The sequence below is a fragment of the Mauremys mutica genome, unplaced genomic scaffold (genome assembly GCF_020497125.1).
Source record: "Mauremys mutica isolate MM-2020 ecotype Southern unplaced genomic scaffold, ASM2049712v1 Super-Scaffold_100373, whole genome shotgun sequence".
NCBI classification, from domain to species: Eukaryota; Metazoa; Chordata; order Testudines; family Geoemydidae; genus Mauremys; species Mauremys mutica.
In genome coordinates, this window is record NW_025423324.1 from 61,964 (window position 1) to 84,527 (window position 22,564).

Below are 22,564 nucleotides of genomic sequence, written 5' to 3' on the forward strand. Positions count from 1 at the left end.
CGGCCCAGAGCTCGCAGCGGGGAGGAGCTCAGGCCGCCCCTGGGTTACCCCCACCTCTCCTCTCTCTTGGAGCTCAGAGCGCCGCGTCCAGGAGCTGCCCTGGCCCCTGGACAGCACCGCCGCGGCCTGGCTCCGGCGAGACCGGAGCTCGCAGTCCCGCCCCCTTACCACGCGGCTCTGCCAGGAGGAGCTCAGGCCCTGCTGGAGCCAGGCCGCTTTAGCTCTGTCCAGGGCCGCTCCTGGACGTGGTGCACTGAGGCGCCGGGGGATGGGGGAAAGCGGAGGCAGGGCCGGAACATTCTTGTGGGGGTCCCTAATGGGCTCAGGGAAAATTGCCCCATTTGCCCCCTCCCCCCCAGGGCAGCCCTGCTTCCTGTCCAGTACAAACTCACCAGCTGGTCCCTGAAAGGGGCCCTTTGTGCAGAGTCACTGTCCTGCCTGGCCCCAGCCCTTCCCCCAGGTCTCCCCACCACCTGCAGGCTGCGGCTCAGGGGCTGGTGTGAGCAGAGCCCGGGGAAGGTGTGTGTGGGGGGGGACATCTGGATATTTGCCCTGTTGTTTCTGAGACTTGTGAGGATAGTCCCCAGCCCCCCACCCCAATGCTCCCTGCCCCCGGTTCTCCCTTCCCCAGTCGGTCTCCTCTTGCTCCCTCAGTCTCCCCATGGCCTCCCCTCCGCACACACCCCCTTTCCCTCCATTGCAGCCTCCTTCCCATCAGCCCCATGATTCCCCCCTGAAGCCTGATCCCCCTGCATCGCCCGCCCCCCAGCCTGTCTCCTACAAGCCCATCACCCACTTCCTGTTCCCCACACATCCCTGTCCCCCCTCCATCCCCGCCCCTCTTATGCCGCCTCCTGCTCCCCCCGCCCCGCACCCACCGGGGCTGGCAGCAGCTTTCCCGGGCCCCGGGCGGGAATCGCAGCCAGCTCCGCGGGGAGCAGCCTGGGGCCAAACCTCCCCCTGCAGCCGGGGAGGGGGGGGGGGCGGGTCTCTCTCACCTTCCCTCCGAGCGGGGCCCCCGGGGCAGGGGCCGGGGCCGGGGCCGGGCCGGGCCGGGCCGGGGGCTCTGCCCTGGGAGAGGCTCCTGGGGGGGGAGCAGCGGGAAGGGCCCTGCTGGAGATTCCCCTCTCCCGGCTGCAGCCAGGGCTCCGGGCTCCCAGCACCAGCCGCCCCCCGGGGCTCGGGGATCTCGCCAGGAGCCTGGGAGCCAGAGTCACCGCAGCGGCTGCGAGTCACTTCCTGCGGCCGGGCCGGAGCCCAGCGCTCGCTGCCCGGAGCCGCCTCCCGGCTGCTCCTGGATCCTAGCGAGCAACCAAGCGCGCTGCAGCCCCCTCCCCCCCCCCTCCTCTCTCCTGGGCTCAGGCAGCTTCTCCCAGCACTAAGGGGGCATCCTGCATAGAAACGTCTCCTATCAGCTTTCAGTCTCGCTTGCAGCCTCCCTGCACGACAAACCCGGGCTCGGGCCGCTGGCTGATCAGCCCGTCTGTGGCAAATTTCTCTCCGCATTGGGCTGGGTAAGGCCTTGCTCTAACCTGGCTCTCTGGTCACAGGCAGGGCCGGTGCTACCATTAAGGCAAACTAGGCGGTTGCCTAGGGCACCAAGATTTGGGGGTGCCAAAAAGCAGTGCCCTCAATTTTTTTTTTTTACAGTATTCCTGGGCTGGGTTGCCGGCAGCTCGCTGGCACGTGCGGCTCAGACTCCCTCTCCCAGCGCAGCGACTGCTCCATGCAATTATTGTCATTGCCAGGGGGTCAACGTGCTCGGGGAGGGGGCGTAGCACAGGTGAGCTGGGGTGGGGAGCCCTGTGGCAGTTCCCCCCCACACCCTGAGGCACCCCCCTATCTCTCCCCCCCCTCCCCCCCGGCCCAGGGAGCCATGCGGCAGCTCCCCACCCCAGCTCCACTCTGCTATGCCCCCTCACTGCACCCTCACTGCTCCCGCCTCCCAGGCTTGCAGCGCCAATCAGCTGTTTGGTGCCGCAAGCCTGTGAGAGGAGAAGAATTAGAGCGAGGGCAGAGTACTGGGGAGGAGGCAGAGCAGAGGTGAGCTGCAGTGGGGAGTTGCCGCATGGCTCCCAGGGGAGGGGGGAACAGCCGTGGGGGGGGGGCCCTCAGGTAAAGTGGGGAAGCTGCCACAGGGGGGGTGCCTCAGAGCAGGGAGCTGCCTCGGGGCTGGGAAGGGGCGGCACAAGGTGGAAGTTTAGCCTAGGGCACGAAACTTCCTTGCACTGGCCCTGGTCACAGGCTACCGACACTGGAGCAAAAGTCTGGTTGTCTCAGCTGGCTGGGCCAGATTTGTAGGGGAGAGAGTAGAAGGGGGAGGGAGGGTGGCACAGTAGTTTAGACCAGTGGGAAGGAAACAGATGCATGAGGGGAAGGCTGGCAGCAGAATTTCAAGTCTCACATCCCAGGGGGAGTTCAGGGTTTAGCCCAGGGGTCTCAAACACGCGGCCCGCGGGCCGCATGCGGCCCGCGGAGCTCTTCCCTGCGGCCCGCGGAGCTCCCCCACCAGGGCCGGCTCTAGAGTGGGGAGCCCAGAGCCTTTTAACTCCCAGCCGCGGCTGGGAATCGGAAGGCTCCGAGCTGCCCGCCGCGGCGGGGAGCCCAGAGCCTTTTAACTCCCAGCCGCGGCTGGGAATCGGAAGGCTCCGAGCTGCCCGCCGCGGCGGGGAGCCCAGAGCCTTTTAACTCCCAGCCGCGGCTGGGAATCGGAAGGCTCCGAGCTGCCCGCCGCGGCGGGGAGCCCAGAGCCTTTTAACTCCCAGCCGCGGCTGGGAATCGGAAGGCTCCGAGCTGCCCGCCGCGGCGGGGAGCCCAGAGCCTTTTAACTCCCAGCCGCGGCTGGGAATCAGAAGGCTCCGAGCTGCCCGCCGCGGCGGGGAGCCCAGAGCCTTTTAACTCCCAGCCGCGGCTGGGAATCGGAAGGCTCCGAGCTGCCCGCCGCGGCGGGGCGCCCAGACCCTCTTAACTCCCAGCCGCGGCTGGGAATCGGAAGGCTCCGAGCTGCCCGCGGCGGCGGGGAGCCCAGAGCCTTTTAACTCCCAGCCGCGGCTGGGAATCGGAAGGCTCCGAGCTGCCCGCCGCGGCGGGGAGCCCAGAGCCTTTTAACTCCCAGCCGCGGCTGGGAATCGGAAGGCTCCGAGCTGCCCGCCGCGGCGGGGAGCCCAGAGCCCTTTAACTCCCAGCCCCGGCAGGCTCCGAGCTGCCCGCCGCGGCGGGGAGCCCAGAGCCTTTTAACTCCCAGCCGCGGCTGGGAATCAGAAGGCTCCGAGCTGCCCGCGGCGGCGGCGGGGAGCCCAGAGCCTTTTAACTCCCAGCCGCGGCAGGCTCCGAGCTGCCCGCGGTGGCGGGGAGCCCAGAGCCTTTTAACTCCCAGCCGCGGCTGGGAATCAGAAGGCTCCGAGCTGCCCCCCGCGGCGGGGAGCCCAGAGCCCTTTAACTCCCAGCCGCGGCTGGGAATCAGAAGGCTCCGAGCTGCCCGCAGCGGCTGGGAATCAGAGGGCTCCTGGCGCTTCCCGCCGCCAAGCCGCCAAACAGCTGTTGGTGGTGCTTAGCACTTTCCAGGAGGGAGGGGGGAGGAGCGGGGAGCCGCGCACTTAGGGGAGGAGGTGGAGAAGAGACAGGGCAGGGGCGGAGCCTCATGGAAGGGGTGGATTGGGGGTGGGGCCAGGGGCAGCAAGGGGGCGTGTCAGTGATGCGGCCCTCGGGCCAATGCACTCGTCCTCATGCGGCCCTCGGGGTCATTTGAGTTTGAGACCCCTGGTTTAGCCGAAGCAGAAGCAGTTGAGGATGTCGGCTGGTTCCTCTTTTCTGCTTTGCCCTGCTCAGCTTCTCTTTCAGGATCAGGATGATGAAAGCCCAACGGTGCCATGTGGGTCCCAGGAGACAGTGGGTGTGAGACATACCCCAGGGTACAATCTGGACTGTTGTCCTGCTTAATTCTCCATCCCAGGGCATGTTTTACACTGCTTCCCTGTGTGAACAACAAACCCCTCCACGCTCTGCTCACACACAGCCACCAGCCTGCAAAGTCACTCCTGGCTGCATTGTACTGAGTGCGACTAGCCAGACACTCAGGAACTTACCAAACGACACAGCAACATCAGCCAGTTTTCGACTCCCAGCCTTGTGCCCCGGGAATGTGCATCTTGGACAGCTCAGTCTGGTCACTGGGCTGGACAAACTCAGTCCTTAGTGGGTCACCCCCACAGAGGGGCTGGATTAGGCCACAGCCTTGTTCTCTCCAGTCAAATCCCCCAAACACTCCAATGAAAACACACAGGTCCAGACAAAACACTCAAACCACTTTACTAACTGGAGCAAGGGGGAGTTGGGGGGTTTTCAAGTGAGAAAGATGTAAACAGTTAGAACTAGTTACAAAAATAAAATTAAAACATGCATTTTAAATCTTAAATTTTACCAAGCTAAGGAAGATGCGAAGCAAACAGGATTTCCCACCCCACCGGATGTTGCAGGAAGTTCACAGTTCTTAGTACCCAGGCTGGATTATCTGCCAGCCTTGATCCACCCTCCCCAGTACAAAGCCCGTGTTGCTTTTAAAGCCACCTTGTTGCCATCTTTAAAGATGGGGGAAGATGTGAAAATGGAGACAATTCTTGCTTATGTTTTTATACCACTCTCCTCTTTGAGGCTCACGCCGCAGCTGAGGAGCAGGCGACAGTCAGTCTATGGCGTAAGTGAGCGTCCAGCCGTCCTTCAGGGCAGGGGTTCTCAACCTTTCTCTTGCTGAGGCCCCCTTCTGCATCCTATAAAAATGCTAGGGCCCAAGCGAGGGGGGGGGAGAGGGCAGCGGAGTGTGAGGCTCTGGGAGAGGGGGACACCCTTGGGCGTAGGCATAGTTTTACTTCTATTTGGGGGGACAAGGGCTGGCTGGGCTCAAGCCAGTTCCACACAACAGGGTCCAGAGAGGGCGTTGACTCACCCCCTGACTCACTCAGGAAGCCCCCCACCTGTCTGGGTAGTGGGGGGATGCAACCAAAAATATAACTCAAAGGGGAAGACTCAGTTCAAAAAGTTTGAAAACTGCTTCGGGTGCGGGCAGGGGGGTAGCTAAGGACTGTATGCGGGCAGGGGGGAAGCTCAGGGTGCAGGCATGAGGAAGCTAGGGGCTGTGTAGTTGCAGGGAGGCTCCCAGTACAACTCACAGCTTCAGGGGGCGTTGGGGATTCCATTTTCAGCCTCCCCACTGCTCCCGGCTTCGGGGATGTGGGGAAATGCCAGCTTCAGTTCCATGGCGCTCCCTGCCAGGGCGGGGGGGGGGGGGGGGGGCCTCGGATTCAGCTCTGCAATGCTCCCGGACGGAGCAGGGGAGCGCAGGAATCTTGAGAGACATTTTAACCAGACAATAATATTCAGCACATGACGACTTTTTCTATGACCTCTCACAAGACATACTTTGTACGTTTATCATTTTCTAAACGTGGTGGCCATAATAGTGTAGACCAGTGGCTCTCACATGTGTTTCATCACACACCCCCTTCCATGTGTCTGTGATCATTTACGCCCCCACCCTCACAAGCACATATATGGCCACCCAGCTCTAATGGCAGAGTAGTTGCTGGCGATGTACCCAGCTCTGAAAGACTCCAATAGCAGCACAGAAGTTAGGGTGGCCACGTGAAAAGACTTATCACCCCACTGCCACCCTTACTTCTGTGCTGCTGCTCCACCTGGGCTTGAGAGCCTGAGCATTTATCCCCACCTCCCAGATAGGCCTGTTCCTTCTTCATGAGCCCCAACCACCCAGGGCCGACAGCCAGTGCTCTTTTAAAAAAAACAACAACCCACAGAGGTCACACCTCCCTTGACACATTCCTGAGCCTCCATTGGGAGGCTCTGCCCCACAGTTTGAGAATTGCTAGTGTAGAGAGTCACCGTGGGGATTGGTAGCCAAGATGGTAACACCTGCTCCTTTCTGGAAAATGTCCGAGCAGGAGAGCGGAACAGATCCCATTGACATTAACCTTCCAAAACACATTTTGGTGATTTCAGCTATAAACATTCCCTCCATCTTTCAGCCCCTACCCCCAGCAAATTCAATGAGACTGAGCTAGAATTGGACAGGTGGCAGGGGCGACAGGTATAATCACTGAATTATTGATCTCTGAGTGAACAGAACACAGGAACCCTTGGGATAAATTGTTAACCTCTAACAAGATATAGCTAAACATAGACCACTACAGTTACCCCTCTTCTTCCAAGTCTTCAACAATACATGTTTACATTTCAATCTCTAGCTTATCTAAGGTGGACACACTTTTAAAATCTCTCTCTAAAGGTTCATAGGGGTAGCCGTGTTAGGCTGGATCTGTAAAAGCAGCAAAAAAATCCTGTGGCACCTTATAAACTAACAAATGTCTGTTAGTCTATAAGGTGCCACAGGATTCTTCGCTGCTTTCTCTAAAGGTTGAATCTGAGTCAATTACATGCAAGTTGCTTAACATTTTCTTGCCATGGGTCATAGAATTTTACATCTTGTGTGGATTCTTCCATGTTTAATGAGGTCTGACCTCCGTATGAAACTTTTCCCACACTCCAAGCACTTATGAGGTCTCTCTCCTTTATGGATTGCCTGATGTTTACCAAGGATTGACCTCTGTATGAAACTTTTCCCACAGTCCAAGCACATATAGGGTCTCTCTCCTGTGTGGATTCCTTGATGAATAACAAGGTTTGACTTCCATGTGAAACTTTTCCCACAGTCCAAGCACTTATGAGGTCTCTCTCCTGAGTGGACTGCCTGATGTTTAACAAGGCCTGTTCTCCGTGTGAAACGTTTCCCACAGTCCAAGCACTTATGGGGTCTCTCTCCTGAGTGGACTGCCTGATGATTAACAAGGGATGATCTCCAAGTGAAACTTTTTCCACAGTCCAAGCACTTATGGGATCTCTCTCCTGTGTGGATGGCCTGATGAATAAGAAGGGATGCTCTCCGCTTGAAACTTTTCCCACAGTCCAAGCACTTGTGGGGTCTCTCTCCTGTGTGGACTGCCTGATGTTTAACAAGGTCTGACTTCCGCTTGAAACTTTTCCCACAGTCCAAGCACTTATGAGGTCTCTCTTCTGTGTGGCTTTTCTCATGTGAATTTAGTGCTGATTTTGACCTGAAACATTTCCCACACTCAAGGCACTGAATGGGCTTCTCTCCAGTGTGGCTTCTCCCATGGTTATTAAGATCTGAGAGCTTATTGAAGGTTTCCCCACGGTCCAAGCATTGAAGGGGTTTCTTTCCGGTATGGATTGTCTGATCTGTCACAAGCTGTGATCTCACAATGAATCCTTTCCCACACTGCAGGCGGTGACAGGGTGTCTCTTCCTTGGAATTTGTTTGCTGCATTCTGGGATCTTCGTCTCCTCCCCCACCATTAATAGATTCACCCACTTTCTTCCTTGGGTGGTTTCCCAGAAGACTCTCTGACATGTGCCAATTTCCCCAGGCTTCTCCCTCTTCCCAGCACTGGGAAAAATTCCCTTCACCTCTTCCCACAAAGGTCGCCTGTGGTTGCACTTCTCCAGGAACTTCCTGATGTTGATTCCCCTCCTCGTTCTCACTCCCTCGTTCAGCACCTGCTAGGAGAGAGAGACAATCCAGACAGGAGTCATTGTGTTGGGGAAAAAGAGGAATAGCACCGAGGGAAAACCCAACACAAAGACTCAGCAATTTAATTCTGCCTCCACATCCCACCCAAACACTCACAGAGAAGGAGAGACGGGAAAGAAACTCCTGCACCTAAGAGGCAGGGTGGAATGGCGTGAGTGATATCTGTTGAGCACAGCCCTGCTCTGGGTGAGATGAGGAAGAACTGAGGGTGCTTATTCACACCATATTTAGGGATTCTAAACTTCTTACTTCATTTCCCAGATGGTTTCTGTGTCAGTCCTCACCTGTGCGGGTGCATCTCAGAAGCTGTCTTTCCTTGCAGGCCTGGAGATCCGGCACCCAAGGCTCTTCCCCTTGCTCCAGGCGGGCAATCAGCTCAGGTTTGGCAATGGGAAATCCTGTGCAGAGGGTGAAATCAGACCAGATCTAGATGCATGGAGCATTGGTGGAGTATTTGTCACAAAGGACATTCTGTGAGCGGAACCTGTCCCTGTGCTCTGCTGCAGAAACGTGGAATCCAAGAGGACGGGAACATGGTCACTGAGCCCCCTTGCACAGAAGAAGATGTCTGGGGAGGTGAGCTGAATTATTACTACACCCTCACTAGGCGTTCCCAGGATCTGTGCGCTCTGAGGGCCTTGCTGACTCACACACGGCTCTGGACTTAAACCCCTACCTCTTTCTAAACCTGCAGAGCCCAGAGCCCTCCCCATGGCTGGAGCTAGTCCCAACGAGGGAGGTGAACAGGGATTGTGTCTGCAGCCGAGAAACAACACAGATAGGACAATGCTGGATTTATGCCCCTTTGAAAGCTGGAGCAGTGGGGATGGTTTAGCTTTTTCACTGGGTATTGACACCCATGTCCCACTGGAGGGGGCACGGAGATGCAAGTCTCTCTCACACGGCAGCTGTGCATTATGGAACCCACTCACCTCTGATCTAACTGACCAGGGAAGAACCTGACAGACACGCAGACCCCACGGCTTCTAGTATCCGAGGGGCCGGGAATCCCTTACCCAGCGAGGTCACCGTCTCGTAGTTCTCCTGCATGACGTCCCTGTAGAGGGCTCTCTGAGCGGGGTCCAGCAGAGCCCCCTGCCCCTGGGTGAAATACACAGCCACCTCCTCGAAGGTCACCGGCATCTGAAACAAGAATCCCCCACTCAGCACCTGCTGCCCCAGCCACAATCTCGCTAGTCATGGGAAAGGGAAAAAACCATGAAGCTCTGGGAGTGCCAAAGTAACTGAATCCCACCACCCACCTGCTCAGAGCAGCCAGGAGGCTTCAGGGGTGGGAGAAGGTGAGAGCTCCTTGTCCCCCCAGCACACGGAGCAGGGCAGGGTCTTCTCATTTCCCACACACCTGCCAGCCACAGGCTGATACGGGAAGCAGAGCTCTGAGCCGGGGACAGGGACAGGAATCCCAACAGCTTCCCTGCGTCTTTCACAGCAGCCTCTGGTAGGTGGGTTCAGAATCCAACACTGGGAGCCTGGAAAATGTTCCCAGTCCTGCAGACGGCGTTATATCCTACTTGAGAAATGGGGGAATGTCCCCTCTCCCGCCACCAATGGGCCTACTCAGAAAAACAGCAGGCTTATCACACCCTGTCTCCTCCCTGCCTCTCCCTCCCCAAAAATCCCCTACCTGAGCTGGCTCCATCACAGCCATTTCCCTTCCCTGTCTCCTGGAAGACGGGACGATCTGGAGTGAAACCTGGACGTGATTCCTCAGCCTGTCGGGGTGAGAGGGAAGGTTACAGAAGGGGCTGAAGTCCATGTCACCCTGATTCCCCCCAGAATCTTCAGACCCTCCCAGTACCAGCATGACTGAGCAAAATGACAGGAAAAAAGGGGCCACTTTGGGGGATTGCCCCCATTGCTGTGTAAACCCCTCCCCCTTAGCAGTAGCCGGAGCCCTCTGATGGCAACACCTGAAGAATGAGCAGCCCTGGATTCCCCCAGCAGCCCCCAGGGACAGGCAGGCAGAGGCTGAGCCCATTGGCCCATCTGCACTCACCCCCTGCCAGAGCCAGCAGTGACTCCGGTCTGACTCTGGTGTGGCTGAGATCTGAATCCTGCCTGGAAACGAGACCAGGGCCTCGGACAGCCCTCAACACTCAGGACACACAGATCCCATCAACACAAGTGTGTCTGACAATAACACACAGGGAGCAAGGTGTGAGGGGGGGGGGGGGCTGGGTTTTTGCCTTGTAGCCTCTGCGCCCTGAGGGGTTAGTCCCCTGATCACCCTCAAAGCTGGGTGGACCAGTTCCAGGAGAAGAAAATCTTCTCTCCGTCCCTCCCTCCTCGTGTCCCGTGGGGCGGAGAAGCCGCCTGGGCATCTCCCCCCCCCCTTCCTCCGCCAGTCTCTCCACATCCCCCCTCCCCTCGCAGTGCCCCCCCCTCACATCTTCCCCCATTCCAGCCTCGCTCCCCTCAGCCCCACAATCCCCCCGGTCCCCCCGCATCGCCCCATCTTCCCTTCAGTGCGCCCCGCCCCCATCCCAGCCTGCCCCCCGCAGCCCCGCACCCGCCTCCTGCCCCCACCCCGCTCCCCCGCCTGCCCTCACCCCCGGCACCTCTTTAGCCTCCGCCCCCTGCAGCCCGGGGGTGCCGGGGGGGGGGCGGGTCTCTCTCACCTTCCCTCCGAGCGGGGCCCCCCGGGGCAGGGGCCGGGCCGGGCTGGGGGCTCTGCCCTGGGAGAGGCTCCTGGGGGGGGAGCAGCGGGAAGGGCCCTGCTGGAGATTCCCCTCTCCCGGCTGCAGCCAGGGCTCCGGGCTCCCAGCACCAGCCGCCCCCCGGGGCTCGGGGATCTCGCCAGGAGCCTGGGAGCCAGAGTCACCGCAGCGGCTGCGAGTCACTTCCTGCTGCCGGGCCTGAGCCCAGCGCTCGCTGCCCGGAGCCGCCTCCCGGCTGCTCCTGGGTCCTAGCGGCAGGGGCCGCTTCACTTTTTGCAGGGTGCAGAGAAGCCGCGGCCCCACCTGCCGGGGACAGAGAGCACTGGAGCCCGCAGCCCCACACCGTGTCACTAGGCGGGCTCACATAAATGCCCCAGCGGGAGCCAAGGCGCCCACGGGCACCACACCGGGGACCACTGATCTAGACTAAACCTAGACAAAGCTGGGACGCAATTTTACCAATAGATGGAAACAGGGCTATTAAATCTGAAGATCAAACTGTGCTTCAAAGTTCACCCCCAGGTCTGTGACGCTTCCTTCTCCAGCACTCAGGAATCTGACTTAAGATCGCAGACCTCAAAGCTGTGACTCCTAAGCCTGGAGAGCCAGGGACAGGTGGTAAGTGACACCTTGGGAGAGGGAGGGATAGAACGGAGACAGGTTAAACTTTCCATGGCTGGGACAGAGCCTGCTGTGTCGAGGGTGGAGTGTGACAGTGACAGGGGAAGGAGGGAATCTCTCGCACTCACCCAATCATCCGGAAATAGCACATCCGACGAAGTGGGTATTCACCCACGAAAGCTCATGCTCCAAAACGTCTGTTAGTCTATAAGGTGCCACAAGACTCTTTGCTGCTGAAATAGAAGCAAAGCTAAAACACCCCATTTTACTGTCCCTGCTCCCCACTTTTTTAGCATCTAGTTAATTCTGGTGCATAAGGGATAAAATGTACAAACACTAAATGCTTTCCGGCACGGCCTGGTGTAATGCGAGACTATCTGGGAACGAGACAATCTGGCCCCAAAGGGGGAACTCAGGGACTAGCAATCACTCTGCTAACGGGAGATTGGGGGATCAGAAACTGTTCCCTGCAGGCTAAGCAGCTGCACAGTAGGCTATACACCCCAATCCCCTCATCCCCAGCCACACCCCAGAGCCTGCACCTGCATCCAGAGCCCTCAGGCCCTGCCCCCCCAGCCCTGAGCCCCTTCCCACACTCCGAACCCCTCAGCCCCACCTCCACCACATGAATTTTGTTCTGTGCACCAATGTGGAGATGACGTGTCACATACTGGTGCATAGAATCAAATTCATTCCGCACATGGATGTAAAAAAAAAAAAAAGAGGGAACACAGGTCAGAGCACATAAGATGCTCAGAGTGAGTTTACACTAGGAAATCTGGTGGAGGGTCACAGAGATCTGCTAGCTAATCCCCACCACACCTCCTAGCATAGCCAGAACTTCAGAGGCTGATGCTGTGGAGGCAGAGGTAGGATCTCCAGGCCTCCGACAATAGACCCTGTGGGAATCAGTCCCTCTTGGTGCTGTCTGAATGCAGAGGGGGCTGGGAGAAGGGGCAGAGGGGGTGAGTGAGGAGAGGCAGCACCTCTCTACCCCTGTGCTCTCCCTCGCCTCTTATCCCATGAGCCCCAAACACTTGATAGCCCAGCACCCAGCTTCCCAGCTCCACCAACCCCAACCATTCAATCCCCAGTGTCCTCCCAAAGCCGTGGTCCCTTAACATTTGACTCCCCCAGAGCCCAGCGCCCTGGGGGATTTGGGGAGACGAGGAGTTACCAGCCCCCAGGGACACTCCCCCTGCAGAGAACAGCACCAGGTAAGTAGGGGAGCCCAGCACATACCTCTGTGGTTCTCTGTTACTGAAGCTTTTCCGACATGCCAGGCGTTTATAAAGTCTCTCTCCTGTGTGGCTTGCATGATGTGTAACAAGGCCTGATCTGAGGGTACGTCTACAGTATGAAATTAATTTGAACTTATTCTATTCGAATTTTCAGAAGTGATTTTATACATTCGGTATTGTGTCCCCCCACTAAAGCACGTGAATTTGGCGGAGTGTGTCCACACTACTGAGGCTAGCATTGAATGTCGGAGCGGTGCACTGTGGGAAGCTATCCCACAGTTCCCGCAGTCCCCACTGCCCATTGGAATTGTGAGTTAAGGTTCCAGTGCATGATGGAGCAAAAATATTCTCGTGTGTGTTTCTGGGTGTGTGCCATCACTCGCTTCTCCCTCCGTGAAAGCTACAGCAAACGCCATACTGCCAGCAGACAATGCAGTATGGTGCATTGCCTGTCTCCTGGTACAATGAATCCACCTCGCATGTCCTCTTGTCTTTCTATCTACTCTTTTATCTAACCATTTCCACCTTTTTTTGGCTACCGTGAACCGAGCAGCACAGCTTCCGCCGCAAACTCTGCTCTCCCACTCTTGCATCGCCAGCTAATTTTTCCATGTTGTCTGTCCTGGGCTTGAGTGCAAGCTACAGAAGGCAACAATTCCCTGCAATTTTTCGGCCATCGTGAACTGAGCTGCACAGCTTCCGCCACAAACTCGGCTCATGCTTCCACGGCAAACTCTGCTTTCCCACTCTTGCAGCTCTAGCGAGCTTCCCGAACCCATGAAAGCTACAGAAGACAGACATTTACCGCCTTTTATCAGCCATCTTGAACCGAACAGCTCTCCTACATCTCGCGCCCTTTTTCCAGGATTACCCGTGCAGGCACCATTGCGAGCAAACATGGAGCCCAATCAGATCTCCGCTGCAGTTTTGACCATTGTAAATACCTCGCACATTATCCAGCAGTAAGTGCAGTACCTGCAAAACCGGGTGAGGAAGCGACGACAGTGTGATTACTATACTGATGAGGACATGGACACAGACATTCCTAGATGCACGGCATGTGGCGATTGGGAAATCATGGTGGCATTGGGCCAGGTTCATGCCATGGAACGCCGATTCTGGGCCCAGGAAACAAGCACAGACTGGTCGGACCACATAGTGTTGCATGTCTGGGATGATTACCAGTGGCTGCATAGGGCCACTTTCATGGAACTTTGTGACTTGCTGTCCCCTGCCCTAGAGCGCAAAGACACCAAAATGAGAGCAGCCCTCACAGTTGAGAAGTGAGCGGCCATAGCACTGTGGAAGTTTGCAATGCCCGACAGCTACCGGTCAGTCGGGTATCAGTTTGGAGTGGGCAAATCTACTGTGAGGGCTGCTGTGCTGCAAGTAGCCAACGCAATCATTGACCAGCTGCTATCAAGGGTAGTGACTTTGGGAAACGTGCAGACCATTGTGGATGGCTTTAATGCCCTGGGGTTCCCAAACTGCAGTGGGGCAATAGACGGAACACCTATCCCTATCTTGGCCCCAGCACACCAGGGAGGCCAGTACATAAACTGCCAGGGGTACTTTTCCATGGCGCTGCAAGCACTGGTGGATCACAAGGGATGTTTCGCTGACTTCAGTGTGGGATGGCGGGGAAAGGTGCATGACGTTCGCATCTTCAGGAACTCTGGTCTGTTTGAACAGCTGCAGGAAGGGACTGACTTCCCAGACCAAAAAATTACTGTTGGGGATGTTGAAATGCCTAAAGTTATCCTTGGGGACTCAGCTTACCCCTTAATGCCATGGCTCATGAAGCCGTACACAGGCAGCCTGGACAGTAGACTCAGACTCATAGACTCACAGACTTTAAGGTCAGAAGGGACCATTACGATCATCTAGTCTGACCTCCTGTACAACGCAGGCCACAGAATCTCACCCATCCACTTCTATAACAAACCCCTAACCTATGTCCGAGTTACTGAAGTCCTCAAATTGTGATTTGAAGACCTCAAGCTGCAGAGAATCCTCCAGCAAGTGACCCCTGCCCCATGCTGCAGAGGAAGGCGAAAAACCTCCAGGGCCTCTGCCAATCTGTCCTGGAGGAAAATTCCTTCCCGATCCCAAATATAGCGATCAGTTAAACCCTGAGCATGTGGGCACGACTCACCGGCCAGCACCCAGGAAAGAATTCTCTGTAGTAACTCAGATCCCATCCCATCTAACATCCCATCACAGACCACTGGGCATACTTACCTGCTGATAATCAAAGATCAATTGCTAAATTAATTGCCAAAATTAGGCTATCCCATCATACCATCCCCTCCATAAACTTATCAAGCTTAGTCTTAAGTAAGGAGCAGTTCAACTATAGGCTGAGCAAGTGCAGAATGGTGGTAGAATGTGCTTTTGGCCATTTGAAAGCGCACTGGCGCAGTTTGCTGACTTGGTTAGATCTCAGCACAACCAATATTCCAATTGTCATTGCTGCTTGTTGTGTGCACCACAATATCTGTGAGAGTAAAGGGGAGACATTTATGGCAGGGTGGGAGGTTGAGGCAACTCGCTCGGTGGCCAATTTCGCACAGCCAGACAACAGGGCGATTAGAAGAGCGCAGCAGGGCGTGCTGCACATCAGAGAAGCTTTGAAAGCCAGTTTCATGACTGGCCAGGGTACGGTGTGACAGTTGTGTTTGTTTTGCTTGAAGTTACCCGCCCCCTATATATAAATGAAAGGAAATAAAGTCAAATTTGTTTAAAAACTGTTCTTTATTATTTGTTGCACAACACATTGAGAGAAATCAGAAGGTAGACCAGGGGAAGACAGGGTATTGGGTTAGGGGGGTGGAGGAGGAGGGAAGGACAAATCCAGAAACCAAATCAAAAGGTCATACATGCCAGCTTTCTGCTGCTTGGGCGATCCCCTGGGGTTGAGTGTGTGGGTCTCCGTAGCCTCCTCCCTCTTGTTCTTGGGCGTCTGGATGAGGAGGCTGTGGAACTTGGGGAGGAGGGAGGGCGGTTATACAGGGGATGCAGTGACAATCTGTGGTCTTGCTGCCTTTCCCGCATTAGATCCTCCATACAGCGGAGCATGTCAGTTTGCTCCCCCATGAGCTTGACCATAACGTCCTGCCTGCTCTCATCGCGCGTGTCCCTCCTCTCTTCAAATTCCTGTAATGCTTTACGGGACTCCGCAGTTGTTTGCCTCCACACATTCAGCTGGGCCCTATCAGTGCGGGAGGACTGCATGAGCTCGACAAACATGTCGTCCCGAGTTCATTTTTCCCATGATCTCTTGTGATGGGGGACTCTGCATTGTCGCCTGTGATGGTGGACTGTGCTGACGGTCACCTGTGCTGATGGTGACCAAACAGGAAATGAAATTCAAAAGTTCCCAGAGCTTTTCCTGCCCACCAGAGAGTTGCATTGGAGTTGAGAGTTGTTAGGGGGCTTATTCCTTCACCCTCTCACTTCCCTGGTCCTTCTCGCATGAACAGAGAGCAACAGTACCCGAAGTCCAAAGGTGCAAACGATTCGATGTTTATTGGGATGAACTTCCAGGAAGCATGATTCCACTTTCCTTCCTCAGTGTCCCCCTTCCCAGCTCTGACACCACAGAGCCATGCCTGTGTCCCTGTTCTTGTTCCCATTCCCTGTTCTTCTTCACCCCACTTAGCAAAACATGAATCCAATTCCCCCACCCCCAGTTCCCATTCCCCCCTTACTTCCTGATTGACTGCAGACTATATAGTAAAACTTGAATTCTGCTTAGCTTATACCTTAACCAATCGTTTTACTGAAATTTAACTAACCAATCCTAACATACTGTAACACGGTTATTTAACCAATTATATCCCACGACCTTAATTGGTTTACATCCAACAAAATTAATTATACAGCAGACAGAAACAATCACAGAATCAGACAGAGATTATACAGACAAACAATAGGGAAGTGGAGACTACAGTGATAGAACAATACAGAAATGAGGATTTCACATCCCAGCTATTGATAAGTGAGTTCTTGCCAGACGGGACGCTATCAAACGAAGTTTCCTTTTACATCTTCTAGGCTCTTCCCTTTCTCTGGAGGTGACAAGACTATCAGGACAGGATTGTATTCCTAACAGCCCAGTAGCACCTTATTTCAATGGGACTAGTTTGGAATGTGAGGATGTGACCATACACTTCCCAGCTTATGGCTGCCTCTGCTGCTTAGCCGAAGGCCTTAGCCTAAGAACCAGGCCTCAGACTGTCACAGTGAGAGAAGACCCTTACACCAGCAGACAGTGATTCTGATTCTTTCTTTTATATCTCTATAACTAGCTAAGTGATAAGAATACACCTAAATTCTTACAGTATAGGCCTTTGCAGACAGGCCTGAATATCTATATCCTAACAAGAGTGTTATCCAGAGCGGTCACAAGGGAGCATTCTGGGATAGCTCCCAGAGGCCAATAACGTCGAATTGCTTCCACAATACCTTTAACCCGGGATTGCGATCTCGATTTAAGCGCTACTCCACTTGCCGAGGTGGAGTACAGAAATCGGATTAAACAGCCATTTAAATCGAAAAAAACAGTATGGTCATGTGAACGGAATCTTTTTTTTTTTTAATTAACTCATCTAATTCCGAAATAACAGACTAGTGTAGACCAGGCCTGAGTCAATTAAATACAAGCTGTTTAACCCTTTCTTGTCACGTGTCACAGAAGTTTAGATTCTGTGTGGATTCGCCCATGTTTAATGAGGTGTGATCTCTCTCTGAAACTTTTCCCACAGTCCAAGCACTTGTGGGGTCTCTCTCCTGTATGGATTCTCTGATGTTTAACCAGGACTGATCTCCGTGTGAAATTTTTCCCACAGTCCAAGCACTTATGAGGTCTCTCTCCTGTGTGGACTGCCTGATGGTCGACAAGGTCTGACCTCCGTTTGAAACTTTTCCCACAGTCCAAGCACTTATGGGGTCTCTCTCCTGTGTGGACTGCCTGATGTTTAACAAGGTCTGACCTCCGTTTGAAACTTTTCCCACAGTCCAGGCACTTATAGGGTCTCTCTCCTGTGTGGATTGCCTGATGTTCAACAACGTCTGACCTCCGTATGAAACTTTTCCCACAATCCAAGCACTTATGGGGTCTCTCTCCTGTATGGATTGCCTGATGTTTAACAAGGTCTGACCTCTGAATGAAACTTTTCCCACAGTACAAGCACTTATGGGGTTTCTCTCCTGAGTGGACTACCTGATGTTTAAGAAGGTATGACCTCTGTAGGAAACTTTTCCCACAGTCCAAGCACTTATGGGGTTTCTCTCCTGTATGGATTGCCTGATGATTAACAAGGCTTGACTTGTGTATGAAACTTTTTCCACAGTCCAAGCATTTGTGGGATCTCTTTCCTGTGTGGATTGCCTGATGATTAACAAGCTTTGACCTCCGTATGAAACTTTTCCCACATTCCAAGCACTTGTGGGGTCTCTCTCCTGTGTGCATCCCCTGATGATAAACAAGGTCTGATCTCTGCTTGAAACTATTCCCACAGTCCAAGCACTTATGGGGTCTCTCTCCTGTGTGGATTGCCAGATGTTTAAGAAGCGCTGACTTCGTTATACATTTTTTCCCACAGTCGAAGCAGTTATGGGGTCTCTCTCCTGTGTGGATTGCCTGATGATTAACAAGGTTTGACCTACGTATGAAACTTTTCCCACAGTCCAAGCACTTATGGGGTCTCTCTCCTCTGTGGATTACCTGATGATTAACAAGGTCTGATCTCCGTATGAAACTTTTCCCACAATCCAAGCATTTATGGGGTCTCTCTCCTGTGTGGATTGCCTGATGATTAACAAGGTCTGATCTTCGCTTGAAACTTTTCCCACAGTTCAAACACTTATGAGGGCTCTGTTCTGTATGGATTACCTGATGACTAAAAAGGTTGGACCTGTGTATGAAACTTTTCCCACAGTCTAAGCACTTGTGAGGTCCCTCTCCTGTGTGGATTCCCTGATGTCTAAGAAGGTGAGACCTCTGCTTGAAACTTTTCCCACAATCCAAGCACTTATGGGGTCTCTCTCCTGTGTGGACTGCCTGATGTTTAAGAAGGTGTGACCTTCGCTTGAAACTTTTCCCACACTCCAAGCACTTGTGAGGTCTCTCTCCTCTGTGGATTGCCTGATGCTTAAGAAGGTTTGACCTTTGTATGAAACTTTTCCCACAGTCTAAGCACTTATGGGGTCTCTCTTCTGTGTGGCTTTCTTGATGTGAAATTAGTGCTGACTTAGAACTGAAACATTTCCCGCACTCGAGGCATTGAATGGGCTTCTCTCCAGTGTGGCTTCTCCCATGGTTATTAAGATCTAAGTGGTTAGTGAAGCTTTCGCCACAGTCCAAGCATTGAAGGGGTTTCTCTTCAGTATGGATTGTCTCATGTGTAACAAGCTGTGATCTCACAATGAATCCTTTCCCATACTGCAGACAGTGCCAGGGTGTCTCTTCCTTGTGATTTGTCTGCTGCGCTCTGGGATCCTTGTCTTCTCCCCCACCATTAATAGATTCATCCACTTTCTTCCTTGGGTGGTTTCCCACAAGCTTCTCTGACCTGTGCCAATTTCCCCAGGCTTCTCCCTGCTCCCAGCACTGGGAAAAATTCCCTTTAGTTCTTTCCACAGAAGTCCCCTGTGGTTCCACATCCCTGGACACTTCCTCATGATGATTTCCCTCCTTGGTCTCACCCCCTCGCTCAGCTCCTGCTGGGAGAGAGACAATCCAGACAGGAGTCATTGTGCTGGGGAGAAAGAGGAATAGCACCGAGGGAAAACCCAACTCAAAGACTGAGCAACTGGATTCTGCCTCCACATCCCTCCCAAACTCTCACAGGGAAGGAAACTCCTGCAGCTAACAGGATGGGTGGAAAGGCATGAGTGATATCTGCTGACTACAGCCCTGCTCTGGGTGAGAGGAGGAAGAACTGAGGGCATCACTCACACCATATTTTGGGATTCTCGATTTTTGCCTTCATTCCCTAGATGGTTTATGTGTCAGTTCTCACCTGTGTGGGCGCATTTCACAATCCTTCTTTCCTCGCAGGCCTGGAGATCGGGCACCCACGGTTCTTCCCCTTGTTCCAGCTGGGCGATCAGCTCAGGTTTGGGAATGGGAAATCCTGTGCAGAGGGTGGAATCAGACTGGATCAGGGTGCATGGAGCATTAGTGGAGTATTTGTCATAAAGGATATTCTGTGAGTGGAACCTGTCCCTGTGCTCTGCTGCAGAAACGTGCAATCCAAGAGGACAGGAACATGGTCACTGAGCCCCCTTGCACAGAAGATGTCTGGGGAGGTGAGTTGAATTATTACTACACCCTCACTAGGCGTTCCCAGGATCTGTGCGTTCTGGGGGCCTTGCTGACTCACACACACCTCTGGACTTAAACCCCTGCCTCTTTCTAATCCTGCACAACCCAGAGCCCTCCCCAGGGCTGGAACTATTCCCAATGAGGGAGGTGAACAGGGATTGTGTGTGCAGCCAAGAAACAACACAGACAGGACAATGCTGGATTTATGCCCCTTTGAAAGCTGGAGCAGTGGGGATGCTTTAACTTGTCCATTGGGTATTGACACCCCTGTCCCACTGGAGAGGGCATGGAGATGCAAGTCTTTCTCACACGGCACTCGCCTCTGATGTAACTGACCAGGGAAGAACCTGACCAGATTAATTATGCAGACCCCACAGCTTCTAATAACTGAGGGGATGGGAATCCCTTACCCAGCGAGGTCACCGTCTCATAGTTCTCCTGCATGACGTCCCTGTAGAGGGCTCTCTGAGCGGGGTCCAGCAGAGCCCCCTGCCCCTGGGTGAAATACACAGCCACCTCCTCGAAGGTCACCGGCATCTGGAACAACAAGAGTCCCCCACTCAGCTCCTGCTGCCCCAGCCACAATCCCACTAGTCATGGGAAAGGAAAAAAACCATGAAGCTCTGGGAGGGCCAGAGTAGCAGAATCCCACCCCCACCCTGCTCAGAGCAGCCAGGAGGCTTCAGGGGGTGGGAGAAGGTGAGAGCTCCTTGTCCCCCAGCACACAGAGCAGGGCAGGGTCTTCTCATTTCCCACACGCCTGCCAGCCACAGGCTGATACGGAAGCAGAGCTCTGAGCCAGGGGCAGGGACTGGAATCCCATCTTATTTCACAGCAGCATCTGGCCAGTGGGTTCAGGCTTCAGCACTGGGAGCCTGGAAAATGTTCCCAGCGCAGTGCAAGGGGGTTAAATCCTGTTTGAGAAATTGGGGAACGTCCCTTCCCCCACCACCAATGGGCCTACTTAGAAAAACAGCAGGTTTATCATACCCTGTCTCCTCCCTGCCCAGCCCCTCCCTAAAAATCCCCTACCTGAGCTGGCTCCATCCCAGCCATTTCCCTTCCCTGTGTCTTGGAAGATGGGCCGATCTGGAGTGAAACATGGATGTGATTCCTCAGCCTGTCGGGGCGAGAGGGGCGATGGGGGAGGTTACAGAAGGGGCTTCAGTCCATGTCACACCCCAATTCCACCCAGCCTCTTCAAACCCTTCCAGTAACAGCATCTCTGAGCCAAATGCTAGAAAAAGAACAGACTCAAAGGGGCCATTTTGGGGGATTGTCACCCACTGCAATCTAAACCCCTCTCCCTTAGCAACAGCTGGAGCCCTCTGGTGGCAACACCAGAAGAATGAGCTGCCCTGGCCTCCCCGTGCAGCCCCCAGGGACAGGCAGGCAGAGGCTGAGCCCATTGGCCCATCCCCACCAGGGCCGCCCAGAGGATTCCAGGGACCCGGGGTCTTTGGCGGCGGGGGGCCCTTCCGTTCCGGGATCCACCGCTGAAGTGCCCCGAAGACCCGTGGCGGGCCCCCCCCCCCGCCGGCGAATTACCGCCGAGCCGGACCCGCCGCCGAAGGGCAGCCCGGTCTTCGGCGGTAATTCGGCGGAGGGGGGCCCCCACCGCGGGTCTTTGGGGCACTTCGGCGGCGGGTCCCGGAATGGAAGGGCCCCCTGCCGCCGAATTAACGCCGAAGACCGGGCTGCAGTTTGGCGGCGGGTCCTGCTCCGTCTTCAGCGGTAATTTTCCAGCGGGGGGGTCCTTCCGCCCCGGAGTGGAAGGACCCCCCCACCAGCGAAGACCAGGAGCGAAGAAGCTCCTGCGCCCGGCCCCGCAAGAGTTTTCCGGGCCCCCCGGAGCGAGTGAAGGACCCCGCTCCAGGGGCCCCGAAAATCTCTGCTGGGGGCCCCTGTGGGGCTCGGGGCCTGGGGCAAATTGCCCCTCTTGCCCCCCCCTCTGGGCGGCCCTGATCCCCACTCCCCCCTGCCAGAGCCAGCAGTGACTCCGGTCTGACACTAGTGTGGCCGAGATCTGAATCCTGCAGGGAAATCAGACCAGGGCCCCGGGCAGCCCCCAACACTCAGGACACACAAACCCCATCAGCATGGGTGTGTGTGACAGTAACACACTGGGAGCAGGGTGTGGGTGGGGTGCTGGGTTTTTGCCTTGTAGCCTCTGCGCCCTGAGGGGTTAGTCCCCCCCTTCCCCCCATCACTCCCAAAGCTGGGTGGACCAGTTCGAGGAGGAGAAAAGATTTTCTCCACCCCTCCCCACTTGTGGCCCATGGGGCAGAGAAGCTGCCTGGTCATCTCCCCCCCTTCCCCCGCCAGTGTCCCCCCCTCACATCTTCCCCCATTCCAGCCTCACTCCCCTCGGCCCCATAATCCCCCCCATCCCCCCATCTTCCCTTCAGTGCCCCCCGCCCCCATCCCAGCCTGCCCCCCGCAGCCCCGCACCCGCCTCCTGCCCCCACCCTGCTCCCCCCGCCTGCCCTCACCCCCGGCACCTCTTTAGCCTCCGCCCCCTGCAGCCCGGGGGTGCCGGGGGGGGGGGGGCGGGTCTCTCTCACCTTCCCTCCGAGCGGGGCCCCCCGGGGCAGGGGCCGGGCCGGGCTGGGGGCTCTGCCCTGGGAGCTCTGCCCTGGGAGAGGCTCCTGGGGGGGGAGCAGCGGGAAGGGCCCTGCTGGAGATTCCCCTCTCCCGGCTGCAGCCAGGGCTCCGGGCTCCCAGCACCAGCCGCCCCCCGGGGCTCGGGGATCTCGCCAGGAGCCTGGGAGCCAGAGTCACCGCAGCGGCTGCGAGTCACTTCCTGCTGCCGGGCCGGAGCCCAGCGCTCGCTGCCCGGAGCCGCCTCCCGGCCGCTCCTGGGTCCTAGCGCTGAAGGGATCGCGCTGCAGCATCTCTGGGTCCGGCTCCTGTTCCACTCCCAGGCGCTAAGGTCAGAAGGGCCCATCACGAGCATCTAGCCCAGGGGGTCTCATGACCAAATTTGGTGGCCTCAGAGTGTGGCCAGCAACACTCACTGGTGTCCGCTCTGACACTTTCCCCATGAATCCTAACTAACTTTAGGAGAAACCAA

The 22,564-nt window shown here is 55.7% G+C and overlaps 1 protein-coding gene and 2 long non-coding RNA genes across 6 annotated transcripts; all 3 read right to left on the minus strand.

The window, feature by feature from the left end:
- Positions 1-4,326: 4,326 nt before the first annotated feature.
- LOC123361128 (zinc finger protein 501-like) lies at positions 4,327-8,692 on the minus strand. 4 transcript variants are annotated; one of them, XM_045001312.1, is made up of 4 exons: positions 8,638-8,683; positions 8,112-8,189; positions 7,906-8,019; positions 4,327-7,590 (listed from the first exon to the last, which is right to left on the minus strand). In XM_045001312.1, exons 1-4 carry the CDS (start codon positions 8,669-8,671, stop codon positions 6,479-6,481), a joined length of 1,338 nt encoding a protein of 445 aa, XP_044857247.1. In that variant the 5' UTR covers positions 8,672-8,683; the 3' UTR covers positions 4,327-6,478. The 4 variants fall into 4 exon arrangements, with proteins under 4 accessions (XP_044857247.1, XP_044857248.1, XP_044857246.1 ...); XM_045001313.1 differs by lacking the exon at positions 8,112-8,189 and having other exon boundaries at positions 8,638-8,692; XM_045001311.1 differs by lacking the exon at positions 8,638-8,683 and having other exon boundaries at positions 4,327-7,587; positions 8,112-8,435.
- A 24-nt stretch (positions 8,693-8,716) lies between these two features.
- LOC123361129 lies at positions 8,717-11,411 on the minus strand. The gene is made up of 3 exons (XR_006576110.1): positions 10,759-11,411; positions 9,267-9,354; positions 8,717-8,764 (listed from the first exon to the last, which is right to left on the minus strand). It is a non-coding gene; the product is annotated as an uncharacterized LOC123361129 (long non-coding RNA).
- Positions 11,412-19,981: 8,570 nt separating this feature from the next.
- On the minus strand, positions 19,982-22,109 carry LOC123361130. The gene is made up of 3 exons (XR_006576111.1): positions 22,056-22,109; positions 20,524-20,611; positions 19,982-20,028 (listed from the first exon to the last, which is right to left on the minus strand). It is a non-coding gene; the product is annotated as an uncharacterized LOC123361130 (long non-coding RNA).
- Between the last annotated feature and the right edge of the window lie 455 nt (positions 22,110-22,564).